The sequence below is a fragment of the Ambystoma mexicanum genome, chromosome 2p (genome assembly GCF_040938575.1).
Source record: "Ambystoma mexicanum isolate Mex_15411 chromosome 2p, UKY_AmexF1_1, whole genome shotgun sequence".
In the NCBI taxonomy this organism is placed as follows: domain Eukaryota; kingdom Metazoa; phylum Chordata; class Amphibia; order Caudata; family Ambystomatidae; genus Ambystoma; species Ambystoma mexicanum.
Window position 1 is genome coordinate 1,245,720,176 of NC_090923.1, and position 25,517 is coordinate 1,245,745,692.

General features: G+C 43.8%; 1 protein-coding gene across 2 annotated transcripts in view; it reads right to left on the reverse strand.

Annotated features, from left to right (window-relative positions):
- LOC138567392 (E3 ubiquitin-protein ligase RNF216-like) overlaps positions 1-25,517 on the reverse strand; it is a 2,013,370-nt gene that overhangs the window by 328,004 nt on the left and 1,659,849 nt on the right. For both annotated transcript variants that reach the window (XM_069645556.1, XM_069645557.1), the window contains one exon: positions 1,583-1,680. In XM_069645556.1, coding sequence (XP_069501657.1) covers positions 1,583-1,680 — 98 coding nt within the window. The remainder of the gene's footprint in view (positions 1-1,582; positions 1,681-25,517) is intronic.

The window sequence follows — 25,517 nt, forward strand, 5'->3', positions numbered from 1 at the left end:
GCGGGATCCCACTGGGGGTGACCCCCAGCCCCTTAGAGGACAAGCATTCCCGAATAGGGATATGTGTTATCCTCACATGTCTCCAGAATCCAATATGTTTGTGGGTTGCATGGGAATTCACTTGTCTAATGACTTACCACTTCACATACCAATGGCAGGTATGGTTTCTGATCCTATTCAGGCACTCTCCTCAAACTTCACCAGAGAACATGGAGATACGCCCCCACCCTCTCGTTGCATGAAAGGAGGAGATCCCATCAACAACGGCGGCAGGGAGGAGAGAAGCCCAGAACTACACGTAAGGAACCTTCTCCTAGGAGGTATGGCAGAGAGAGGAGAGTATGCGCCTGCCATGGCACTTCGACCCGCTGTGGAGGCCACAGAGCGCTCAGAAAACCGGCCGAAGCGCAGATCAGAGAGGCCCTGTGCACAGGACTCGGTGGAGGATGTCAGTACTGCCTAGTCACAACGAAACGCAGAACTGCCGCCAAAGCCCCGCAGGGAGACAGTGGGAAGGGAGCTTTAGCAGATGCAGTGGAAGCCGACCAGAGGAGAGCACACATCAGCCCACCAAAATGCTCGACCGTAGAGCACCGCCTGAAGGCAGAAGGTACGCGGTCGCGTCGGGAGGAGGGCGGAAAGGCGAAGACCCTAAGGCGGGGTGAAAACAAACTGACCCCTCCTAAAGGCAGAGTAAGGGCAGACCAAACCCCCCAAAGGTAGGGTGAGGACACACCGACCCCCTCCTCCCACCCAAGGCAGGATTTGAACAAACCGACACGAACCCTCCAAAGGCGGGGTGTGAACAAACCAGCACCCCCCTCAAAGGTGGGATGAGAACAAACCCACCCCAAAGGAGGGGTGAGAACAAACCGACCCCACAAAGGTGGGGTGAGAACAAACCGACCAACCAAGCCCCCGTGAAGGCGGGTGAGAACAAATTGACCCAAAGACTCATACACAAAATGTATTTGTTCTTTGGAGTAGATTAAGCTGCAATAATATACAGGGGGACCCCATCACAGCCCCCCACCCCAAAACTCCCTCCACAATGATTACCCTAAACCTACCCACTCCCCCCACATATATTTGTGGCAGAATACGTTGAAAGAAATTTGATCAAATCGAATTTGATGATTGAACCTGCAGCAAAACCTTGCTATCCCGGCAGGGAAGAGGAGTCATGCTAGATTAGGTTTCTGGACAGCGGACTGAGGTTATTTCGTAGGATATCCTGAAGAGCACAGTTTTAGACTTTGCTTTTCTTAAGGATAGGGCCAAGAAACATAGGGAAAGATAGGTTGTTTTGGTGTTCAAACAAAGCAACACATGATCCAAAATGTCACCTGTCTCCCGAGTCGGACTGACCACATACAATGGCATTTGAATATATATCCCTCGCCTTCAACAGAAAAGCATGTACATGGAATTACAATGGCTGAAGAGTTGTAGTCAGTGTCAAAATCGCCATGAATGTGCATGAAATAATCTAATCTAGTTTATTCTGAAAATACCCTTAGATTCTGCGATAAGAATTCATTCAATCATACATGTCTAATGCCCCATTCCAAATGATACTTGCATTGTAACTCTATACTTGATGTCGTCCTTTTCAGCCAGTTGTTCACATGTAAAATCTTCATGCTCCTTCCAGGGCCATTGACATTTCCTGCACGTTTCCTGTAGAAAAGAGAATAAAGCAGGCTATTGGAAGTATAAGAACAATAGAGCATCATGAAAAAGAAGAGGGTTGATGATAGTTGACCACAATGAAGGCCACTGATCTACACTACACTAAGCCAAACATACCTTTGGTACAGATCTGTTTATTATGTGTATGGATGGTGAATATTCATAAAGTAGCAACCAACGCAGCTTTCAAGCACTCAAGGAGGGAAAATGTGCAGACACTATTCCACCCGTTTCACAAAAATAACCCAGTTACCCATTTACTAGTGTACAGGATTTAATAGGCCACCCCTTTAATTATTTGTTAGATCTTAGATTCAATACTCAGATGAGCAGGATAGAAGTGGAAGTTCTGCATATCAAACTTGGTCTGCAGTGGAGAGCAGGAAGAGGTGGAAACAGTTTAAGACTAGCTGACATACAACGCCCTCAATGCACACTACAATGAATCTGGAAAAAGCTCAATTTCACATGGAAACAGTAGGAAAAACATTTGTGAAGTCTTCTTGCGTTGCACTATGCCTCAGCTTTTGTATTGCAGAAAGAATTAAAACAACTTTCTCTAGGAGAGGGAAATCATGCATACCACTCCTGTAGCTCAAATAAGATATCCTTTCACTTTGCCAAGGTATGTAATGACTAGCAGATGCAATGAAAGGCTGAAATCATTCGCACCATGCACAAACGGCACTAAAGACTATTAATGATAAAGTATGCCTGGCCTGTACAAGCCTATGTACCAGAAAGCACCCCTTTGCTGAACACATAGGAGGATCATCTCTACTCCAATGTTTCCCATATTTACTTGGGACAACCCAATGGGTGAGGTTTCACTTAACCAGCCAGTTCAACCTATAGCTCAGTTACAGAAACGTGCAAGGCTTGCTCCACAGCCATTCAGTCCATATAGCCTCCAAAAATAATCATATATATAACATTTCTAGATCCAACTTGGCGATAACCTCCTTGCACAGGGACCACACTAAACCTTCAAATGTCAACTTTCACAGGGTCCACCTCATCTTAAGGTGTATATCATATCCCATGTACAAGTTTGATTATCGAGCAAGAATACACTTATTTTGCTCCATCACTCAATCCACACACCTCCAAAACACCTCTGTACCTCAACCAGGTAGATCTCCTTTGACAGTCACTGTACACCCAACATTTGCTTAACTCAGTTAATAATGGTCTTTGTTCAGGCCTCTAATCAAAACTTGCTTTTGACAAGCAAACAGTCACGGTATGGCCTGTATTTCCAAAGCAACTATTACCTCCTCAATCAAGTTCCATTAGCAACAGCAACTACAATATGCATTCTCATCCATTCAACCAATCATATTGCATTGCATGCTCATGTATATGCGCCAAGTTGGCAAATATTCTCTAGAAATAGTTCTATGGGACTATGTATACCTATCAGCAAGCCTCATTCATTATCTTTTAAGCATTTGAAGTTACTTGCTATCTTACTCTTGTTTAAAAAAAAAAAATTACAAAAAAAATAAACGTGTGTGGGTGCAAGCGATAACCAACAAAGAAACTTTACTTTGAGATCAGACAGATCACTGGCTCACCTTCAGTGCTATACATTTTGTAGTCCCAACCTCCATCCTCTGCAAGGAGCTGGCCAATGCGCCTGCAGTATCTACCTCTTTTGTACCTTGTAACCTATGCGTGGCCCTGGCTTCTCATTTCACCACTAAAACCAAGGAAATCCTGTCCTTGCTTTCCTCTTCTGACTCTCTTAGGCGCCCTCTGCCCCCACTCCTCTCCTCCCTCTCTCTCTCTCCTATAACACCTGATGCTGTTTCTAGACAAGTCCGATCTATGAAAGTTTCATCTAAACAGGCGCTCCTCTGCTCTGCCTGAACCATTACGAACAACATTGTTTCCCTCTTTCTAGCCTTGAACGTTTTCTGTAATAATTCCTTTGCCACTGGATCTTCCCCTCTCTCCTCAAGCACTCCCTTGTGCACCTTCTCCTAAAAAATCCTGCTGCTGATGCTTCCTGTCCGGCTAACTATCGCCCGATCTCCATCACTCCTTTCCTGGGCAAGCTTCTGGAGAAGCTGGCCATCTCTCAGCTAAACATTCACATTTAATCTGCTGTATCTCCATGACCAGCAGTGTGGCTTCATGGGAGTCAGAGGCATGGAAACTGCTCTCTGAACACCCGTGAAGATCTGCTCTCCAACCTCGACTCCAGCTCTCACACTGTCATCCTCCTTGACTGCTCCTCTGCCTTTGGCACGGTCAATCACGCCACCCTGATCAATCATCTCAGCGTAAACCATGGCATCAAGGGCAGGCTCTGCCGTAGCTAACCTCCTTCCCCTTGTACCGACCCTCCCTGGTCCAAATAGGGTCCTTTCTCTCCGCCACCTCTTTCCACATGCTGTCTTCCCCAGGGCTCTATCCTCTCACCCTGGCTAATTTCTATCTGGCCCCCTTGGCCCATCTGATCTCTACTTTCTCCTCTAACTTTCAGTGTTAGGCGGAAGAGACAGCTCTCTTTCAGGCTACCCTCAGCCTCCTCTCCCTCCTTGCTCATTCCTGACTGTGTATCCGCTTTTCAGGGATGGTGTGCTTTCTACAATCTTTGCTTTAAGGCCAGTAAGACTGAGATTCTTCTCATTGGGACCACTGCTCCTGCTTTCCCTCTCTGGCCGCCCTCCTTGGGCCCCCTCCCCTCACCCTCTTGTGAGGCAAATAACCATGGTGCCATCTTTGACCCCACTCTCTCCTTCTCACCTCACATCACGGACCTTGCCAAGAAGGCACACTTCCAGCTGCACCTCTTGAGAGGTATTCTACCTTTCCTCACCTTCCCCCAGAAACTCACTGTCTCCAGAGCTCTGGTTCTCTCCAGGCTGGACTATTGCAATAGCCTCTTTCTCAATCTTCCTGACTCTACTCTTCGGCCTCTTCAACTCATACAGAACAGGACTGCAAGACTTATCCTTGGCCTCAAGCTCAGAGACTGCATCTCTCCAGCTCTGAAATGTCGCCACTTGCTCCCGATGGCCGCTAGGCTCAAGTTCAAGACCCTGTGCATCATCCACACGGCTTTCTGGGGCCGTGGTCCTCACTATATCCACCTCGCTCTTCTTAAATACCTTCTTTCTAGAGCCCTGTGCTCAGCTACTTTCAACTCTCTGCGGGTCAGACACTTCTCCAAGCAGACAATGGGGGTATATCTAACTCCTCCGCAGGTGCCTCCCTGTAGAATGACCTTCCTGCCCCACTCAGACTTGAGCTAGACCACCTGAAGTTCAAGACCTTCCTTTTCGCCTGTTCCTTCTCTCCCCCTCCCCTGCTAATCGGACTGCTCTTCCTGACTGGTTGCATGGTTGCCTTCAGAGCCACACAGGGTACCATGCCCCACCCCCTGTCGACCAGACACTCTCCATTGCCTCTTGACCTACCTAGCACACCCGGGCTGGGACTGCACCCAGGTGTAGCCCTTTGCAGTCCCTGCACTTACTCAGAACCTTACTGCCCTGACTGCACTTACCCCTTGCTTGCACCTGACCCCGCACCCTCTCCCCTGCACTTCTCATTTGCACAATCTGAATGCCGTAAGGCCTAGTAAGATCTTTTGTTCCCGTCATTCCTCCGTTTCCCCTCCCTTGTCTTGTGGCGCCTAGAAACACTTGTGTAGAGGCGTGATACAAATACCAAATCATATATCATATCCAAGTAAACATTTGTATTTGTAAACAGTGCTTACGTGAAGAAGAGCCGCTTAAAATGAGCAGTCACTTGTATAGGCATCCGGAGCAGGGAGGGAGACCACAGTAATGTGCTACCTGCTGACTACACATCACAGAAGGATCATCCCCTCTGACTGACCCAGTGAGAAGCATGTGTCTAGCCCTTCTCCCATCATCACCATGCTGGACGGTCCCAAAGACAAGTCAAAAAGCAATGTATTTCTCTGACTAGAATATAGACTGTCAATAAGGAAACCTCAATTTATCCCACCTAATATTGGCATACGCCCCTCTAGCAAGCAAAATAACTAACCTCTTAAATGTATGCACAATTCAAACTATGTTATCTTACTGCCTTTCAATTTGCCACACAGTCTAACAAAGTCTTGACTTCCAAGACCTATTTGGGGGGGGAAATATCCCCATGATATTACGGATAGGACCACCCTACCACAACCACCCAAAGTCACTGAACTCAATCCAGAATATCCTTTGAAAAATGTGCTAACTAATGGAGCCTGTGCACCACCTCTCACTACTACCTAGACTTGAGAAGTTTGTTTTGTTTGTGCCAGCTTCATTTCAGTGTATTTATGACCGATGTATGTTCTAAACTTGTTACACTTTCTACACCTCATAATATGTGCATGCCTTTTACTGCTCTAAAATCGAAATCAAGCCCCAAGCTCATCTATGCACTGTATCAGTGTGCTAAATCTGTGGTGTCTGCTACACCTCATTGAATGGGCTTACCCTAGAGTTCTCTAAAAATCGACTTTCCGTCTTGTGGCAAGGCATCTAAAACCTAGCAGACCATACACCTCCTGGAGGTTGCTCGGTTCACTGGAAGTTCCTAGCCTGTCCACTGTCATTTGCAACCATTAAGCACAAGCAGCTGGTTATCCACTCATGAATAAATACTCCAACAGGGGGAGGGGCAGGGGTAGAGAGGAAAAGAGAGGGGGGTAGAGAGAGGGGGAAGAGATGGAGAGGGGGAGAGAGGTAGAGAGCAGGAGAGAGGGAGAGAGAGAGAGAGAGTAGGGGAGAGAGGGCGAGGTAGACAGAGAGGGAGAGGTAGAGAGAGAGAGAGGGAGGGAGAGGTAGAGAGAGGGAGGGGTAGAGAGAGGGGGAAAAGGTAGAGAGAAAGAAGGGGGAGAGGGAATGGTAAGGAGAGAGAGGGGGAGTTAGAGGGAGAGGTATAGAGAGAGAGGGAGAGGTAGAGAGAGGGAGCGGTAGAGGGAGAGAGGGAGAGGTAGAGAGAGAGAGGGGGGTAGAAAGAGAGAGAGAGGGGTAGAGAGAGGGAGAGGTAGAGAGAGAGGGAGAGGTAGAGAGAGAGAGAGGTAGAGAGAGAGAGGGGTAGAGAGAGAGAGGTAGACAGGGGGAGAGGGAGAGAGGGAGGGAGAGAGAGAGATTGCCTACTAAGATCAGACATCTCACGGTGCTGGCATCCCAGAGAAAGCAAAACCTTTTAAGTGCTGGTAGCACAAAACAACCCCATACACATCCCATTTATCTGACCATTTTATTCTGGAATAGACCATTAACAGCCCAGCTGCATCTGCATGCTCTAGTTATCCAAGCACTACTCAGCCACTACAAAACGCAGGTGTCTCTGCTACAGATTGTCAATGCGCACAAGTCATATTATCCTAAGCCAACATCATGGCACAAAGCAAGTACAACAACATGGACAGTACCGGCCCCATCACACAAACTGTTGCAGGAGAACTATTCCACATACAATTACTTTAGAAAACAGAACAGAATAGGTTTAAAAATATTACTTACTAGGTTACTGGGTAACCCATTCCCTTATAGATACTAGGCAAAAAACTAAGTCTGATGGAACAATATCCTAATATTCACTAACATGGGCCCTTGTTGGGAAGTGATATACCTCTCCAAAAACAAACGAATGTTAAAAGAAATAAGAGAATATGATAATGATCCAGGCCAAGCATTCTCAATTAGTGACACTAGGCAATCTACTACCTTAAGCTCATTTAGTAATAAAAAAACAATATCATCCGCCATCTAATCTTAGCTGTGGTAAATCTGAACAAGACAGGCAACCAGGAAGGAACCTGTAACAGATCCAACTACACAACCAAACAGCCTCCTAAAATTCGCAATAACCCCAACCGTAAAATTGCATACATAGACCAAACCCACCATAGACACAGAAAACACATGACAACCATGATATCTGACCCCCACAAACCATGCTATCTCATGTGAAAGACCTCAAAGCACTTCACTCTGCAAGTTGAGAATCGTACTGTAATTATTAGATCAGCTAAAGAAACTATACATTTCATCACACAGAAGAAGCAATATTTAACCACTGTCAACCTCAAAAATATGGAACACTGATAATAACATATCTAATGGCCTGTTCAGACAAACTGGCTGCAAATCATTAGCAACAGAGAACAACCTCAAGTTTACAGGCTGCCTCCAGCAAGATACTAATTCTAGGAAGCATTATTAATCTATGGCGGGATCAACCCGACAATGCCAACACTTTTTTTTGTTGCTCAAACTTGGACAACTTGGGTTTCCAATCTTCAGTGAGCATGCACACAGTGTTACTCATGTCGTCATTATTTAGACTTCCAACTTCCCACTAAAAAGCCCTATCCACATCAAGCTCTCATGGACAGACCGCCAACTCATTCTCAACTAATGGTGTCCATCGCAACACACCCATAACAAACAAATCAGAGACCTCAAACTAAAGAAACATACCAGAAAGGCCACTAAAACTATGAATAAGAAAAGCCTTTTAGGAGAACATTTCAGAGGCAAGAACAATCCTATCACACTTATAAATCTTAAAATCCTCCTCGATAACCTAAGTCAGGAGAGAACAACACTTGACACAATCGCCCAAAGAAAATCTATTAAACAAAAAAAATAATAAAACACAGCCACCACAAAAGCAACGGCTGGAAAAAAAATATATTCTTGCATGACCTGAAAGCATTCATCGTCCCAATCCAAACCAAAAAGATGTTTAAAATCTAGACTGAATTGGCAAACTTCAGAGGGCACGTTGCATGAAAACATCTCTAAGATACAAACTAAATTACCTTCAGAAAAGGTCCGGACACACAACTCAAATCATACCCTTTTCCACAAATTCCTGGAATTTCCAAATCACAACCAAGGAACTTAAGTCTAACTTTGTCTGATACCTGTATGCTGTCTTCCTGATTGGCTAACCCACGCTACTTCTACACCAATCAGACGCTGGCAGGCGTTTTGCTGGCCCACCAAACGAAGGCACGCAAACAAACGCTCCTGTCCCAAGCCTGTCGGAGCCGGGAGGGCCGTAGGGTTGTGCCAGCAACCGCTACTACTTTGTCGCCCATTGCCTGTTTTCCGTTGGACTACAGGAAGGTTGGAACGTATCACCAATTATACATGGTAAATCACTTTTCTTTATCACGATCAGCTGACTCTGCTACTAGTGACGCACACCATATGCGACTGCCCGACCGATAGTAAGCCCTAAAAGAAACCCGTTTCTCAAGGGCCGCTTATGCCGCCTCCTTCTATTAGGCCGCTACGGAGGACCGGTCCGCTTACTCTACTACCACACTATATGTAACTGCATCACCTGTGATTATGCTCATATGCTTAAACACGTCCACTATACTATATTAACATGCAAAGTGTTTGCCTACATTTTTAAATACATGCTGTACGTGTCTTAGCCAATGTTGCTAGAGCTAATAATAAGTTGATTGCCTTACCCCGTATATTGTTAAGGGCCACCGTTGTCAGTACAAATGCAAACTGTTGCTTGATTATCGCTTACGTGCACCTAAACTACCCGTACCTATCTTGGGCTATCACAGTATTGTGCTAAGCTACTGCCTGTGTACAAATGCCACTAGCAATTGCTAACTGTTGTCCATCATCAATGCTCACTCACAATTACGGTAAGAGAAATGTCTGTACAATGTCACTTCCTATTACAGTCTGCCGCCCTACCCCTTACTAGTAATCCTTAATCCTACGCTACCCTTTGTAATCTAAAGGATAGCTATCATCGGCTGTACATGTGAGTTGTGCATTCCTTTGTGCTTTCCTTTGCTCTGAAAAGTATCTGCTTTGTGCATTCCATTGCTCGAAAAGTATCTGCTTTGTGCATTCCTTTGCCCTGAAAAGTATTCGAGCATTGCATTTATCCTGATTTGTCTTACCTGTCCAGTCCCTTTATTTTATGCCTACACCATAACACACTACCCTGTATCACATAGGACTAGAATATACTCAGCACCACGTGTAAACATGTTACTTACCAAGTCTATTTGTCGCACATAGATGTCTCAATATTGTACCAAGATTATTCTGCCTAGTTTAACTCGCACTACAGTGCCCTACCCACATGGCCCACAACACAGATTGTGTCTGCCTGTTTATCAGGCCCACCTAAAGTGCCTCCAACTGCAGTGTATTAACGTGTACTGTCCACCATTACGTCCACTACAATTCATTTCGCAATGGACCCACCTAGCCCTGCCAATATGAGCCTCTTCCGACTAATAGATGACGCACTACCATGCTCACAAGGAGCATTTATCCCAATGGCTAATGGCCTTGCTAGACAGGGTTGTCTATATCACCACCCCATCCTGTGCCCCACCCCATTCCTGCCCAAACACCCCCATTCCAACTCACTCTGGTCCAGAGGAACACTCCGGGCGTCAAAAGAAGTAACAAGTCTGATGTCTACAGACACCCCCATTACGATCACGACAAATCCAGATTGTTACACCACCCCTAACAATTCCGATGACCATTGCACAATACTTAGTCCCAGACCTTCACCGGCCTTCCCAATTACTAGGCGCCCCATTCAGGGTACCGCCAGGCCAAACAGATTACGAGCATGCACCTCCCATTACAACACTGTTAGTCCTACTCTAAAGGCCTACTGCCACAAACGACTGCTAAAACCTTGTACAGTCAGCCCTACCAAAAGAGAAACAATTCAGGCTAACCACATACCCCAACCTAACAAATTAACCGTGCACCACAATGTTGTACCTGAATGACACACGCTGCCCATGTCCCCACTGACCCAGTCCACAGTCCCCTCCCAACCCCATCCCAGAGCCAACCCAAAGCTTCAAAGGCACACTACTAAATGTCCAATCTCTTAGAGCTCATGCCATTGAGACCCATAACCTTATCCTAGATCAGCAACTGGATCTACTAGTTGTAACTGAAACCTGGCTGCACCAAGCCTCAGCCATCCCACCAGGATTCAACATTACTAGAACCGATAGACTTAATGCACTGGGAGGCGGCGTGGCCATAATCGCCAAATCCAACCTGCCATTCATATCTTGCCCACTTGTCCTATTAGAAGGACACAAACTGCTCCTCGTCAAACTCCCCACAAACCCGAAAACCACTATCAACATTTTGGTTATCTACAGAGCACCTAATAATATCTCCCACCCTAAATCAGACATCCTACTACTCCTCACCCTCTACCTCAAACCTAATACCAAGTTCTTGAACTTAGGCTTCAATGATAAACTAAACCACAAAGCCAATGCCCTCTACGCCGCGCTCACAGACATGAACTTCTTTAAAATAGTCAACGCCCCTACCCACAATAAGGACAGAATATTAGACTGGATACACACAATAAACACTCCTGTTTAATAAGACTCCATTGTACCATTTGACTGGACTGACAATTATCTTATTAGTTTCATGCTCTCCTATGGTGAGAAACCTCACTTTGCATCCATTAAAATGGACACGGTCGAGACCAGAAATATTCGCAAAGTAAGAGTAGACTGCCTAACCCCCATTCTGGAGGATTCCCTCTCCTCGAAACACCTTCCTGAGCAACAAACCCAGCGGCCTAGCAGACACCTACCATAAGTGCCTAACAACCACCATTAACACCCTAATCCCACTTACAGCCCCACTTACAACCAAAACAAGACGCCCAGACAAACGCTCAACCTTTTGGTTCAATGACGAACTTGTAGTACTCAGGCTAAACAAAAGGTCCATGGAAAATATCCATTAAAAAAAAAACATACCACGGACACTGCCAATGCATTGCTAAAAGCAAACCAAATATACAAAGCAGCCATCATAGCACACAAAGCTAATGCCCTGAACACACATATCAAAAATGCTGCCTCAAATTCCAAAGAGCTCTTTACAATAAAATACAAGCCAACTGTTTACGCCCCACTCTTCTGCTCTTCCTCACTGCCTCCCCTCCCACCTCCCTCTTCCGTTCCACCCCCCACACTGAAACCTTTATTTGCACTGCTGCATCGATCCCTGGCCTGAGCTCACTGACCAATCTTACTGCCCCCTCCCACCTCTTTCCTTCGATTTCCCTCTCTCCCTCATCTCTGCTGAAACCCCTACATCCATCGATTAACTCCATTTCACCCTATCACCGCATTATACTCCCACTCTTCTTTCACGCCTCCAATTGCCCCATCTGCTCCTTTGGCATGCGTGATTCTAACTTTCACTTCCCTCAACTCTCTCCTCCTCTGCCTTCTCCCCTCACACCCCATTTACCTGCTAAGCATCCCTTCTTAACCCTCCTCCTCCTCCTCCTCACCATGGACATCTCCTCATTCTACTCCCCTCCCACCCCCATTCGACCCAACACCCCCCCCACCCTATCTCACCACCCCAACCTCATCTATCCACCTGTAGTTGCTCCCTCCAACCTTATCGACATTGCCCTTTGGAAAGCACAATCTCTCTGTAACAAGATCGCTGCTGTACTAGACCTATTTCTTCAACTAAATCTTCATTTCCTATGCATTTCTGAAACCTGGACCCCCTTTTAATTCTACCGTATCTGCTTCTCTCACTTCCTCCTCCTTTACTCAAGTCTCTTGCCCCTCTGGCTGCGGAGGCGGCCTTCGACTTCTCTATCACCCCAAATGTTTGTCTTCCAACTGTTCTACTTCTCTCCCTGTCTTCCCCACCTCCGAATACTTGTTCAAAACCTTCACCTATCCCCACGCTATTTCCTTTCTAATTATTTACCGCCCTCCTGTCCATCTCACTTCCTTCTATGACAACTGATCATCTCATCTCCCCTACCCCTAATCGTTCTTGGTGACCACCTCTCACCAATCTTCCCCCCCCCTTTTCTCTATACTTGACTCGTATCTCCTTACCCACCTTCCTACCGCACCTACTCACTCTTCTGGCTCTCAATGTCATGTTCTCTATCACCCCCTACTCGGTCTCTAGTCTCCCCACTTACCTATCTGACCATGTTCTTCTCTCCTTCTCGTCTCCCCCTCCTCCCTCATCTTCTATCTCTTTCTACAGACGAGACCTCTAACTTTAACCCCTCTCTCCTTCAAAAACCTGCTCCTCCACCCTCCCCCTTCCCAATTTTCTTCTCTCTCAACTAATGACGCTCTTTCTACTCTATCCTCTTCTCTCTTCTCCACTCTTGACCAACTTTACCCTCCCTCCCCCTTCCGCCCCTCTCGCAAGTCTGCCCAACCCCAGCTTTCCTCTCACCTTCTGTCTATGCGCCGTCCCCTCCAACGCATTGAAAGACGCTGGCTTAAACATTGTTCACCAGCCAACCAATCCTCCTACTTCTCTTACCATTCCCTGTACGACTCCTGTATTCGCTCTGCCAAACGTTCTTACTCCTCTAACCTTCTGCATTCTCAAGCTTCTCATCCTAGACGATTCTTCCAAACCCTTACTTGTCTTCTTTCCCCCGACCACTCCATTAACTCTCCTCTCTCCCTCTGATTTCGCCGACTTCTCCTCCTCTAAAATCCTATCCTTACGCCAAAATATTCTACTCTCCCCCTCCTAATCTCCCCTCTCTTCATCTCAATCCACCCCTTCCTCCTTGTCCAACTTCACCCCTGTCTCTAATGCCGACATCTCCCTCCTCTTGTCCAAAATTCACCCTGCTGCCGCCCCTTCTGATCCTTTAACCACTCCTCTCATTCCCAAAATCTACCCTCTTCTCATACCTTACCTCACCTCTTTCCTCAGCGTATGCCTCTCCACTGCAACCTTTCCTACAGCATTCAAACACGCTACTATCATCCCCATCCTGAACAAACCCTCAGCCAACCCTCTCCTAGCTTCCAACTTTCGCCCCATCTCTCTGCTACCGTTCCTCTCCAAGCTCCTTGAACGACTAGTCTACTCCTAACTCTCTGCTTTTGTCTCTAGCCTCCTCCCCCCTACTCAATCTGGTTTTCGCCCTATCCATTCTACCAAGACCGCTCTTACCTCTGTTCTAAATTCCCTTCTCACGGCTCGCTACTCTAAACACTCTTCTATTCTTATTCTCCTTGACCTCTCTGCTGCCTTTGACACCGATCACCCTATACTCCTTAACACGCTATACTCATTTGGTCTCAAAAGGCTCCGTTCTTAATTGGTTTTCCTCCTACCTCTCCAATCGCTCCTTTGCCGTCTCCTGGGGCGGGCAATCCTCCCCTACTCACTTGCTTGACTTTGGTGTTCCTCAAGGCTCCGTACTTGGCCCCTTCCTCTTCTCACTCTACACCTCACTCCTTGCCCCAATCATCTCTTCCTTCGGTTTCTCTCATCACTTTTATGCTGCTGATATCCAGCTTTTCCTTTCCTTCTCTTCCTTTTCCCGACATTCACCTTACAATATCCTCCTGTCTTACTGCTATTAATACATTGATGTCCTCCCACTTTCTCACTTTAAATTCTGACATTACTGAAATCTTATTCTTTCCTGCCAACATTCTTCCTCCCCTCTCCCCTTCTTCCATCCTCTTTCCCCCCCACTCATCTCACCATCTCTGCTTCTGCCCGTAATCTCGGCCTCCACTGTGACACCAACCTCTCCTTTACCCACCATATCCTCTCACCACCCGCGCCTGTTGCTACCATCTTTATAACGTCCGTAAAACCCGTTCCTTCCTCACCTTCAACGCCACCAAACTCTTAATCTCCTCCCTTATCTACTTCCGTCTCTTCTACTGCTCAGCTCTCTTATTCGGCCTCCCAGCTTCTCATCTTGCCTCCCTCAAATCCCTCTGCTATCTGCACTCTATGCTCCCTCTCTCCTTTCGACTCCATCTCCTCTTCGCTCTCCTCACTTGGTTGGCTCTCCATTCACTCTCAACTTAAATTTAACTTCCTTTGTCTAGTCTTTATCATGATCTTGCCCCTCCCTACCTAGCCTCCCTCCTCTCTTTCTACTCTCCACCTAACCCCCTCTGCTTTGCTGACATCTTCCTTCTCTCTGTTCGCCCCCTCCTTGTGCTCCTTCTCGCTTTTGTTCCTTTCAGCTCCTCGCCCCAGTTCATTGGAACACTTTACCTCTCCCTATCCATTCCATCTCCTCTTACTCTTCCTCCTTAAAATCCCACCTTCTTCCATCCCCCTGACAGCTCTTCTCTACTCCCTCCCCTGTCCTCTCCCCACTTGTGGCTTCTACCTAACAAACTCTGCAAATTGGTCTTCATACTGTTCTTGTTTATTTGAATCATGAATTATATTCTACTGCTGCCTATGTATTCTTGTTGTTTAATGTAAAGCGCTTTGGCGTAAAGCGCTATATAAAAAGTTAATAAACACAAATACAAAATACAAATACTTGGAAAATCCCATTCCACCCCCTACACCAAGTAACTCAAGTAAAGCATGGTGCACAACCATACAAAAAATGCTCTACCCTCCAAAATACAAGTGCTCCAAGCCAAAATCGCCACCAAAAGAAAACTACTGGCCAACAAAAACTCTCCACCACCTATCATTGACAGCAACAGCCACAATACCAACACCAAATTCAAATTCCCCCTAGTAAGCCAAGCCCAAGTGCTAGACACCATCTCCAAATGAAAACCCTCCAATTGTAAAGGCGGTAGCTTTCCAGCGCATCTAATCAAACTATGCGCCCCCACTCTCACACCTATAATCAGCAAATTTGTTAATGCCTCCTTCAGCACAAACATTGTCCATACCAGCATCAAGGAAGCTTGGGTTACCCCGCTCCTAAAAAAACCATCTCTGGATGCAACAGTCCCCACGAACTACCATCCCATAACGACTGTCCCGTTCTTACTTAAAAAAATTGATAAAATAGCCTATTCTCAAATTCAATCTCGCCTTGAACAAAACCACCACCTAGGAGCACGACAATCTGGTTTTCATCCAAATCACAGCACCTAAACGGCACTTCTGGATTTAAAAATCCAGATGATTCCATAAGAGATGCCAACAAACTATGCATACTTTGGCTATTAGATTTGCCGCGGGTTTCGACCTAGTCGATCATGACAGACTTTGTGCTACTCTAGCTAAGGATTTCCAGTTCTCACAAGAAACCACCTCTTGGGTCAAATCTATCCTCGATGATCGAACATCCTGTGTATCCATCAGCAAGGAAGCCGCAGACCCCATCCCAGTTCCACTAGGAGTCCCCTAAGGATCCTGTCTATCGCTCACACTATACAATGCGTACACCAAGCTATAATTTGCTGTACTGGAATTTAAACAAATTTCGCTGATGACACCCAGATTCTAATCCCCTGCACTGGTAACTATGACTAGAATACATCCCTGATTAACAAAATCTATGCAATATTCCAAAACTGGATGGCGATTAACAGTCTCTGTCCCAATGATGAGAAGACAGACACTCCTAGTAGGCTCCCCAGCCAGAATCAATGCCCTCCATGCTGATTATTCAGCAATCAATATCGACGGCACCTCCATTCCAGTCCTAAAGCAGGTCAAAACCTTAGGTGTCTACCTAGATGCTAATCTAACAATATCCAAACCTGTTAATGCGCTATCCTCAGCCACCTCCCTTCACAGCCAAATAAGTCATCAATTCCTCACATCACAGAACTGCACCACCCTAGCAAGGGCTCTCATTGAATCAAAGTTAGACTACTGTAATGTTCTACTGCTAGGCACCTCAAACACCAAACTGGCCAAGCTGCAACTGCTGCAAAATAAAGTCCTGCGAGCAGCCCTCGGAAAAAATAAATAAATAATAAAATCAGACCACATTTCCACTACCAGGAGGGGAGCCCACTGGCTACCCATAAAAGCCAGAATCATATATAAATCACTTTGTATCACTCACAAATGTCTCGCTAAAAAGGCACCTACATACCTCAACAACTCTGTCTCTCTGAATAAGACAGCAAGAGTACTCAGATCAAATAAACATGCACACCTCTCTGTCTTACAAAACAAATGCTCTAGAACTGGGGGAAGCAGTTTTCCAGTAATGGCACCAAAAATGTGGAACACTCTACCATTACTCACCAGACAGGAGCCCTCCCACCAATGTTTCAAGAAGTTCCTGAACACTTCCTTATTTAATAAATTCTAGGCTACTACACCTGTCCTTTTATCTAACTGGTCGTACGGTCAACCCATCAGCGCCAGTTTTAAATATTACTGTTCAACTGTATTCACTGCTTTCATGTGTAAATGTTATTGTTCATAATTTTATCAATGTTTCCTAAAATGTCTGTAACTATGCCGTGACACCCATGGGTTTGGGTGTATAATAAATGCAATAAATAAATATCAACATTTTAACAAACATAAACCTCTGCAAAACAATCAGCAACTGTGATTAAGGAACACAACCACAATAGACAATCACCTGACAGAACTCTGTTAACACCTATTGAACAGGTAATATATAACCTCATATTGAAAGCAACAACTATATCACTGCTCCTAGAAAATCTACTTCCCCAGCATTTTCAATAATGATTTGATCTCCTACCACTGATAGAGATGTCAGATGTAGTGAAAAAAAGCCATGTGCTACAGATAACATGACAGTGAGAAACATATCGTTCAGCCATCAAACAGGACGTCCTCCCGGAGCACCCTAAGAATATCCTGGAGAACTGGCGGTTGGAGTGATGGCAGCTTGAGAGGACAGCTCCTGCCCAGGAAATCCTGTTGGAATATATAATGGCAGACTCAATTGAAATGCGTGATCCTCCATTCCTCTAGAAGGTCCAGATTGGGAAGTGATGAAGACCTTTAAATGAAGACTCACAGTGATGTTCCTTTAAATGAAGACTCACAGCCTTCAAAAAGGGTGCGAGGTGATAGCAAAACATTTCTGGTTGGATCCTGACCTAAAGACCAATCTGCTGAGGACTACTTGACAGAAATCATGGAAGGTGTCCTACTATATATTGAGAAGATTAAACAGACAGTATTGGAAATTAAAAAAGATCAATCCATGGTCAAGAAGTGTACTGAAAAATTGGAAACTAGTGTGTCTGGATGTGAAGCCAGACTGTTGGTTCTGGACAATAAAGTGTCAACCAAGTCAATACTTCTGGAGGAGGCAGAGAAAAAAATCTCTTATCAAGAAAATTATAACAGAAGATCAAACTTAAGGACTACAGGTTTCCCAGAAGGTGTAGAAAGTGGCCACCCTATAGACTTCCTGCAAAAGATATTGCAAAAACTGCTAGACCTACCAACAGGAAAAATGCTGGAAATTGAATGAGTGCACCGTTCCCTTGCCCCTAAACCAGCAGTTGGTCAACCCCCCGTGCCTTTCTGGTAACATTTGTACGGTACCCAGTGAAATAAATGCTGCTGAAAAGAGCCAGATAACTGGGGGTATTGAAATGGGGTGAGAAACATACAATCATGCTCTTTAATGATTTCAGTAAAGAAATTACTATGCAAAGAAAGCAGTTCAATGAAGCTAAGAGACTGGACAAGGACAAGAAGATCACTTATTTTATGATCTATCCAGCTAGATGACGAGTGGTTGTTGATGGTACTACACACTCATTCTCTGACCACTTCAAGGCACTCTTTCCTGAAAGAACTGCACCCTAATCTCAGTGAAACCAGAACAAGATGCCAAAAACATTGATATTTGTGGCATTTACACATTCATGGAGGTGATTGTTTTATCTTTATTAACTAATATTTGCTTTTTTATTATCTTACTACACAAAAAATACCGGCACTTTTCAATTGTGGAAATCCGTTGGTCTTAAGTCGTTGTGTGACAAGTGAAGACTTTGAGAGGGTCCTTTCCTCTAGTATTTCACAGCGACCTACAATACCATGGCTCTCAAGGGAAGTATTCACACTTCCTGGATTCTCCGGTTGTGAGAGAAACTTCCTCATTGTTCCTTGTTCGCTCATTCATGTATGTGGAACCCCCTGCACTTCAAAATCCGGATTTAGCCAGGCAAACACTGAACGTTCTTTCATGGCTGATCACTGGCTTCGGTAAGCAAATGAGTACTACACTTGTGTGTTGGAACTGGACCGCGTTACAGTGCCGGGTCGTATTCATGGCGCCTAAACAGTGGGACACAACAGGGAAAAGTACAAGTGTACGGGGATACCTATTGCAGGAATGCAACAGAGCGGATCGCTTGAATGGGTTTGGTAGCTTGAACGTATTGCTACTGTAAACCTGATGACTCATGCCCCTGTTCCTCCTAGTTCTTCGTCATGGAGCCAGCTGAACTGCAGCGAGGCAGCATTAAAATATCTGAATTCCGTATTGCATTTTTGTCGTGACTGCTTCACTGTGTGCTTCTAAGCATTGAAATGGAATATTTTGCAATGTTGCTATATTTGCATGTCAAAGATAGATGCATGTTCACTAGCTGACGGGCATAGTGTTGTGCTTTAGCTATATACCTTCTGTCCATTTAAGAATGCGAACTTTGACTCTGTGCTATATTATTACTTTTCAAGACATGATACTAGACTTAGAATCTATATAAAGTAACAAATATTTGACTAGATAAGTATGCATGTCTGAGTGCGTGTACTGAAAAATTAAATGCATGTATGTGTGTGTGTATGTAGAAGATGGGTATTTTCACATATAATTGAATTGAATATAGTTAGACAATTGTTAAAATAGGTGAGTATGTTTGATAAATAGGTCGATATTGGTGCATATGGGTATATGTGCTAGATTGACACTTCTCATTTAGATTGGTTTATTTATATATTATTTGGATATTATGACCCTGAACTCATTAGTTGAGTTACCTCTGGTGATGCAAATTTAGACACAATTACTGTGGTTTGTTGTATTAAGATGTGCTCGTCAACTAAATTCTATTGGTGGGCGGTTGCTACTGCCTCTACTATCTTTGGCTAACTGGTTCTAGTTTAGTAAGTAGTAGACCAGAATCCAAGTGTTAAGCTTGATTGTGTAAAATGTTAAACAGTTTCTTTTGTGTGTTAATTCCTGCCCTCATTTCTTTTTTTTTGTTTGTTTCTTTCTTTTCCCACCATTTCCTCCTTTTATTTTTGGTTGGTGTTCGAGCCTTTGGGGGATTTTCTCACTGAGCCACCATTCTGCAACACCTTTTGCATTATAATATTTGAGTCTTTATGTACATGCAATTGTTCGGCAATATGTGTTGGTACAACTTGATCAATATAAATATTTTGATGTGCTGGGATCAATGGCAACATGCTTGAGTTTCGGGGGTTGGAATGTTAAAGGTGTAAATAATCCGGTCAAGAGGAGAGAAATCCTGACGTTTATAAATTAAAAAAAGACCTAACATAGTATTCCTAGAGGTGACTCAATTGACGGATGAACAGGCAGGTTATACCTTGAATAATTTAAAAGAATTTTCAAGCTATTTTGCCATTAACTGTCATGGTGTCTCTATCCTGTTTTAGAAGGATTTGAGATACAAGATTGAAGGGGCGTGTGTTGACCCTGATGCCCAATATAGACAAAGCAACCTTCTTTGAAAAAAACAGATGAAATTCTGGAAAAGCAGGGCAGTACGGCAGTGATTATTGGAGTGACTTTAATACCACTTTAGATGTGAGGTTAGACAACTCCAACCAGACCAGTTCATATCCTGAAGCTAAGGCTAGGAAAAGATTGTTAAATAAGTGGGATTTGTACGACATTTGGAGTAAGTGTTGACTTTTCACTCTACCCCTCATGGGACATCATCACGTATTGACTTTTTTCTGATTAGTAGGAACCTTCTGTGGTGATGTTTGTAGAGTTGGTATCAGGGATATTGTGATATCAGACAATGCGCCTATTGAATTAGCATTAGATGGGTCTGCGGGTGGTTTGAAATCTAAGACAAAATGGCGAATTAATACACAGTTACTTAGCGATACAGAATTTGTCAGCCAAATTGAAAGAGAAATCTCTATGTTCCTGACAGATAATCTGAATTCGGTTGACAGATTGTCAATAGTTTGCGATGCTTTAAAAGCCACAATCAGAGGTAGAATTATTAGTTTGGCTTCATATAAGAAGCGAGAAGGAGAAAAGGCTATGGTCAAATTGGAAGATGCATACAAGACAGCTTTGAGACATTACAGTGATATTCCTAGTGAAGAAAAAATGTTGGCCTTGTCACATCCGAAAGATGCTTTAGATGCCGAACTTTGCCAGAAGGCAGACACATATCTATTTTATTCAAGACAAGCATTCTGGAACGGGTGAGAAGTCGGGAGCATTATTGGCGAATTGTTTAACACATAAGGAGAGTAATATGCAAGTGCTCCTTGTTGATGAAGGGGGTGATATTTTGAGAAAAGATAAATTTAGATTTGTGAGGAATTCAGAAAATATTATGCTTCTCTATATAGAGATGATGGACTTGTGTCTGAAGAGGAGGTTAATAAGGTAGGTTGGATCTCGATGCAGAAATTACAATTGGGAAGTTGAACATTCTATTGGAAATTCATAAAGTGGCAAGTGCCCTGGGTCTGGTGGGTTACCAATAGAATTTTACAAGACCTTTTGTCAAGTATTGGCTCCTTTTCTTGTACAACTATATATGGAGATTATATATACTGAGACAGTTGCTGAATCTATGCACACAGCGTTAATCACGGTTATTCCTAAACCTGGTAAAAATGTATCACTCTGTGAGAACTATCGACCTATCTCACTTATAAATGTTGATGTAAAACTTTTAGCGAAAGTATTTGCCAGAAGACTGAATGGTTTAATTCCTAAAATAGTTCATAAAAACCAGACAGGGTTTATATATGGTAGGAATAGTTATGATAATTTGTGTGAATTGCTTGACGTTATCTACCTTAGAAGACACTCTATTGATGCTTATGCAGCTATCAGTATAGATGCTGAGAAGGCTTTTAATAGAGTGAGTTGGGTCTTCCTCCACCAATTCTTGCGTAAAGTTAAATGTGGACCATGTTTCCTCAAACTATTTGGAGCTTTTTATGGCGGCCCAAGAGCAGCCGTAACTGTTGGATATATTTCAGACTTTTTCCAAATTCATAAAGGGACTCGTCACGACTGCCCTCTGTCCACGTTATTTGGCTTGTTTATTGAGCCTCTAGCAGTTATGTTGAGGAATAATCCAGACATTATGCGCATCCCATTCGGGGACTATATTTAGAAGGTCCTCTTATACGCAGATGATCTTTTGGTGTTGATCTCCAATCCTGAGTTCTCTTTCGAGGAACTCCTACTATCACTACAGAGATTTTGAAATGTCCAACTAGAAGGTGAATGTCTAAAAGAGGTTAGTTTTTCCAATCTCCATTTCGTGCCATAGAGGATTTTCTAAATTGTTATATATTTTAATATGCTTCTGCTACCACTTCTGAAAAAACAACTTTTGAATATTAATAAATGCTAAAGGTATTTGTACCGCGCACCGTCACCAAAGGAATTGGTCCCCAGGCGCTCAGGCGGATCTGTAAGCGATAAAGGTGGGATGGGTTAGTAAGGTGAAGAAGGGAGTAGGATAGTGAGAGAGGAGTGGTGTTCTGTTGGCAGCTTCAACTCAGTATACACCGGGTGCTGAGCTTTGATGTGGCTATCGGATCGGAGTCAGTCCACGTGTGCTGTTGTTCTGGCTTATGTGTTGTTGCAGTGTTGTGAAGTGTGTGCCGCTTGATGTGTAAGAGATGGTTGTGAGTTTTTTGAGTGAGATAAGTATGCAGAGTTTGAGATTATATTGGTTAGTGGGTTAGCTGACCTTTACCATGCTAACATTCGTAGTTCTGTCGGAGTGTGACACCTGTTGGCCCTCATATTCCCACCTATACGCGGCGCAGGCCAATGATTAGGACTCCATCCAGGTGTGGTCATGCCAACCCTCACACCCCCATACAGATGCAGCGCAGGCTAGTGTCTAGGGACCCGTCCAGGTGTGGGCATGCTAACATTCTCAACTCCATCTGAGCGCCACGCAGGCCGGTGTTCACAATTCTGGGTGTGGCACATGTTAGCATTCACAAAATCTCTGAATACATTTTTGTGGGGGCGAATGGTTGTGCACAAATTCCGAAAGAGGTTCTTCAAAGATCGGTGCATTTAGGTGGCTTTGGCTATCCTGATATAAGGAGATTTCATTCTGCATTTACATTACGCACTCTGCATCGCTGGATTATGCCTGACCAAGTAGACTGTGCAGGTTGGATTAACATTGAGAGAAGCTGTCTCACCTATGCCAATTGATGTCCTATTTGCAGAAAAAAGGCTGCCGGCAAAATTGACTCCCCCATTTATAAAACATGTGTTAAAAGAATGGAAGAAATGTAATGCATCGAGGTGAAAAATATTTACTCTGTGCACTCTAGCTTGTGGAAAAAAACGGCTGTGCAACAGGATAATTGTGCTTTGTCATGGATTTCTTGGCGAAAAGCAGGTATTTGGAGGATTGGGCAGGTTCATGATGGTCAGAACATGCTTGATTTTGAATTCTTACATTTTAAATATAAGCTAAAGGCAGGTGAGATTCATCGCTATAATGTACTGAAGGATCTCTTTACTAATATTCTATCACCATTAAATGCTACAGTGCATGCCTCACCTGTGATCCTGCACTTATATAAAACCATGCCTTTATCAGCGTCCACATTATATAAACTTATTATGCCTCAAGAATTCACACTGGCGTCACATTGTGGTAGAAATAATTTGAATGTAGACTTAGGCGGTTTGTTGTCGGACATTGAGTGGAATCACATTTGTGCAGGATCAGTTAAATAGAAGATTGATTTGGAGTTACGAAATATGCAGCAGCGGATTAACCACTATTTGTACTGGTCTCTGTGGAAGATGTGGTTGTGTAAATTATGCTGTGAAGATGTTTGATGGAATTGTAGAAGTGATTCCGGCACCACCCTCCATATGTTATGGTTATGTAGAACAATTCAATTGTTTTGGGATGGCATTTTCCAGAGAATTGATTTGGTCTTGGGTATATCCCTTCCAAGAGACCTGCTTGTTGGCGTATTGGGCCTATTTCCCCCTGATACTGGGTTATCCAGTGGAAAACTTCTTTGGGCATACGGGGCGTTATTAGTTGCTAAAAGATACATCCTGAAATTCTGGAAAAGTGATACTGACCCTTGTGTTGATGATTGACTGCTGAGTTTGTCACTTCTCTCTGAAAGGGAGAAAGTAACTTTTCATGGAAAAGATCAACATCATAGGTATGAGAGCATCTGGGGTGTGTTTATTGACCTCTATGCTTAACTGTTTACAATTGTGCCTTAACGTTTGCTTGGTTTGACTTATTAACATCTGTGTGCGGTGGATGGTTTTAGTATTTCTGTTTTCCTTTTTCTCCATTGTTCTTTTCCATCCCCACCCTCATTTCCCCCACACCGTTCTTTTGCTCCTTTTACGTTACGTCTATGATAGCTGAGTTAAGTTTGTATCTATTCGTAAATATGTACATACAAATGATTGTCCTATATTATTTGTTCATGAACCTTTAAAAATAATAAATAATTTGAAAAAAAGAAATTATATCCTGTGTTTTGCAACAAAAGCAAGGAGTCCGCCTCAACATACGAAGTGGGCTATTTTGTTAATATTGTTTCCAATATTTGTACTGTATTGTTGCTGCAAGCACTGCCAAAAAAATAAATCCGTCCATCCATATGCAGCCTGATTGCAAAGAAATGAAAAAGGTTTTATGGTAATATAGGGTAACTGAGTACTAAATGAATCCAGCAATTGCTTAACACTATATTATAAAACTATGCATAGGCTTTGTCATAAAATAAAGGTCAGCCCACATTGTCCTGGTAAGAGATACAACACATTTTGTAAAACAATGACAATAAATATAGAATGTATTTTGATGGATGCTTGTGCATAAAGCACAAAAGAGGTATGAACCGCCATGTAACAAAGGCGTTAGAAGGGAAGCCATTTCTGTTGGCACAGGGATGGTGGCTGGACCACAATGTGCTGCATTAGAAAGTAGCAGAAACCTTTTGGCACTACAGAGATGCGAGTTTAGAGGGTCTCCTAGCATGGGACTAGATAGAGCAAGACTTGTGTAAGCAAGACAGGATATATGCGGCCAAATGAAGCAAATGTGTGAAAGCAGGACACTGTTCTCGCCTGATAAAAAGTTAGTTGTACAAAGTTGTGAGAACCACTGTCTTGCTGATGTAATATAGTACTTCTTGTTCGTTAGCGTAATGAAAAAGATGAGAAAAGTTTCTGCTTTTTTGCTTAGGGGTGCACATTCACACAGGATACTTGTTGGGTTTCTTCTGTATTGCAATGCAAATAAACTGTTACCTGTTGCATACCGAAATCGGAGTGGACTATTTGGTTTGACTACACACATATGCTGCAGGTAGTGACAGGACAAACGTGGGCTTGTGTGCAGTTGGGTTTCTTCCTACTGGGCACTTTCCCTTCTTCTGGTTGATGTGTATTGAAATATTTTATAACATATGGTAACTGACTTGTGTATTCGTTTTTTTCTCAAGAATTGCCTTTTGGAAAAATATGGTTGTTAAATTCGATCATTTTATTTTGCAGTGGTTAGCGAGAAGTAGGGAAAAGACAAAAAAGATTTGTGATAAAGAAAGAGTCCCTCAAGACAGGTCAAATCCTACAACTCTTCAAAAAGCCTCCTCTAAAACTAGATGACCTTAACCAGAAACCAACCACAAATCATTAGAGAAATTAGTCTCCATTTGGCTTCGGTCCCACATCAACAGCAATACCTACAACAACAGAAACCCTTCAAGTTAGATTATCCTCTTTGCATGGTGCACAACAGTGACCTCTGCCTCCTAGGACTAGTGAACTTAAGTGCCACTGATACAGTTGACCACAAG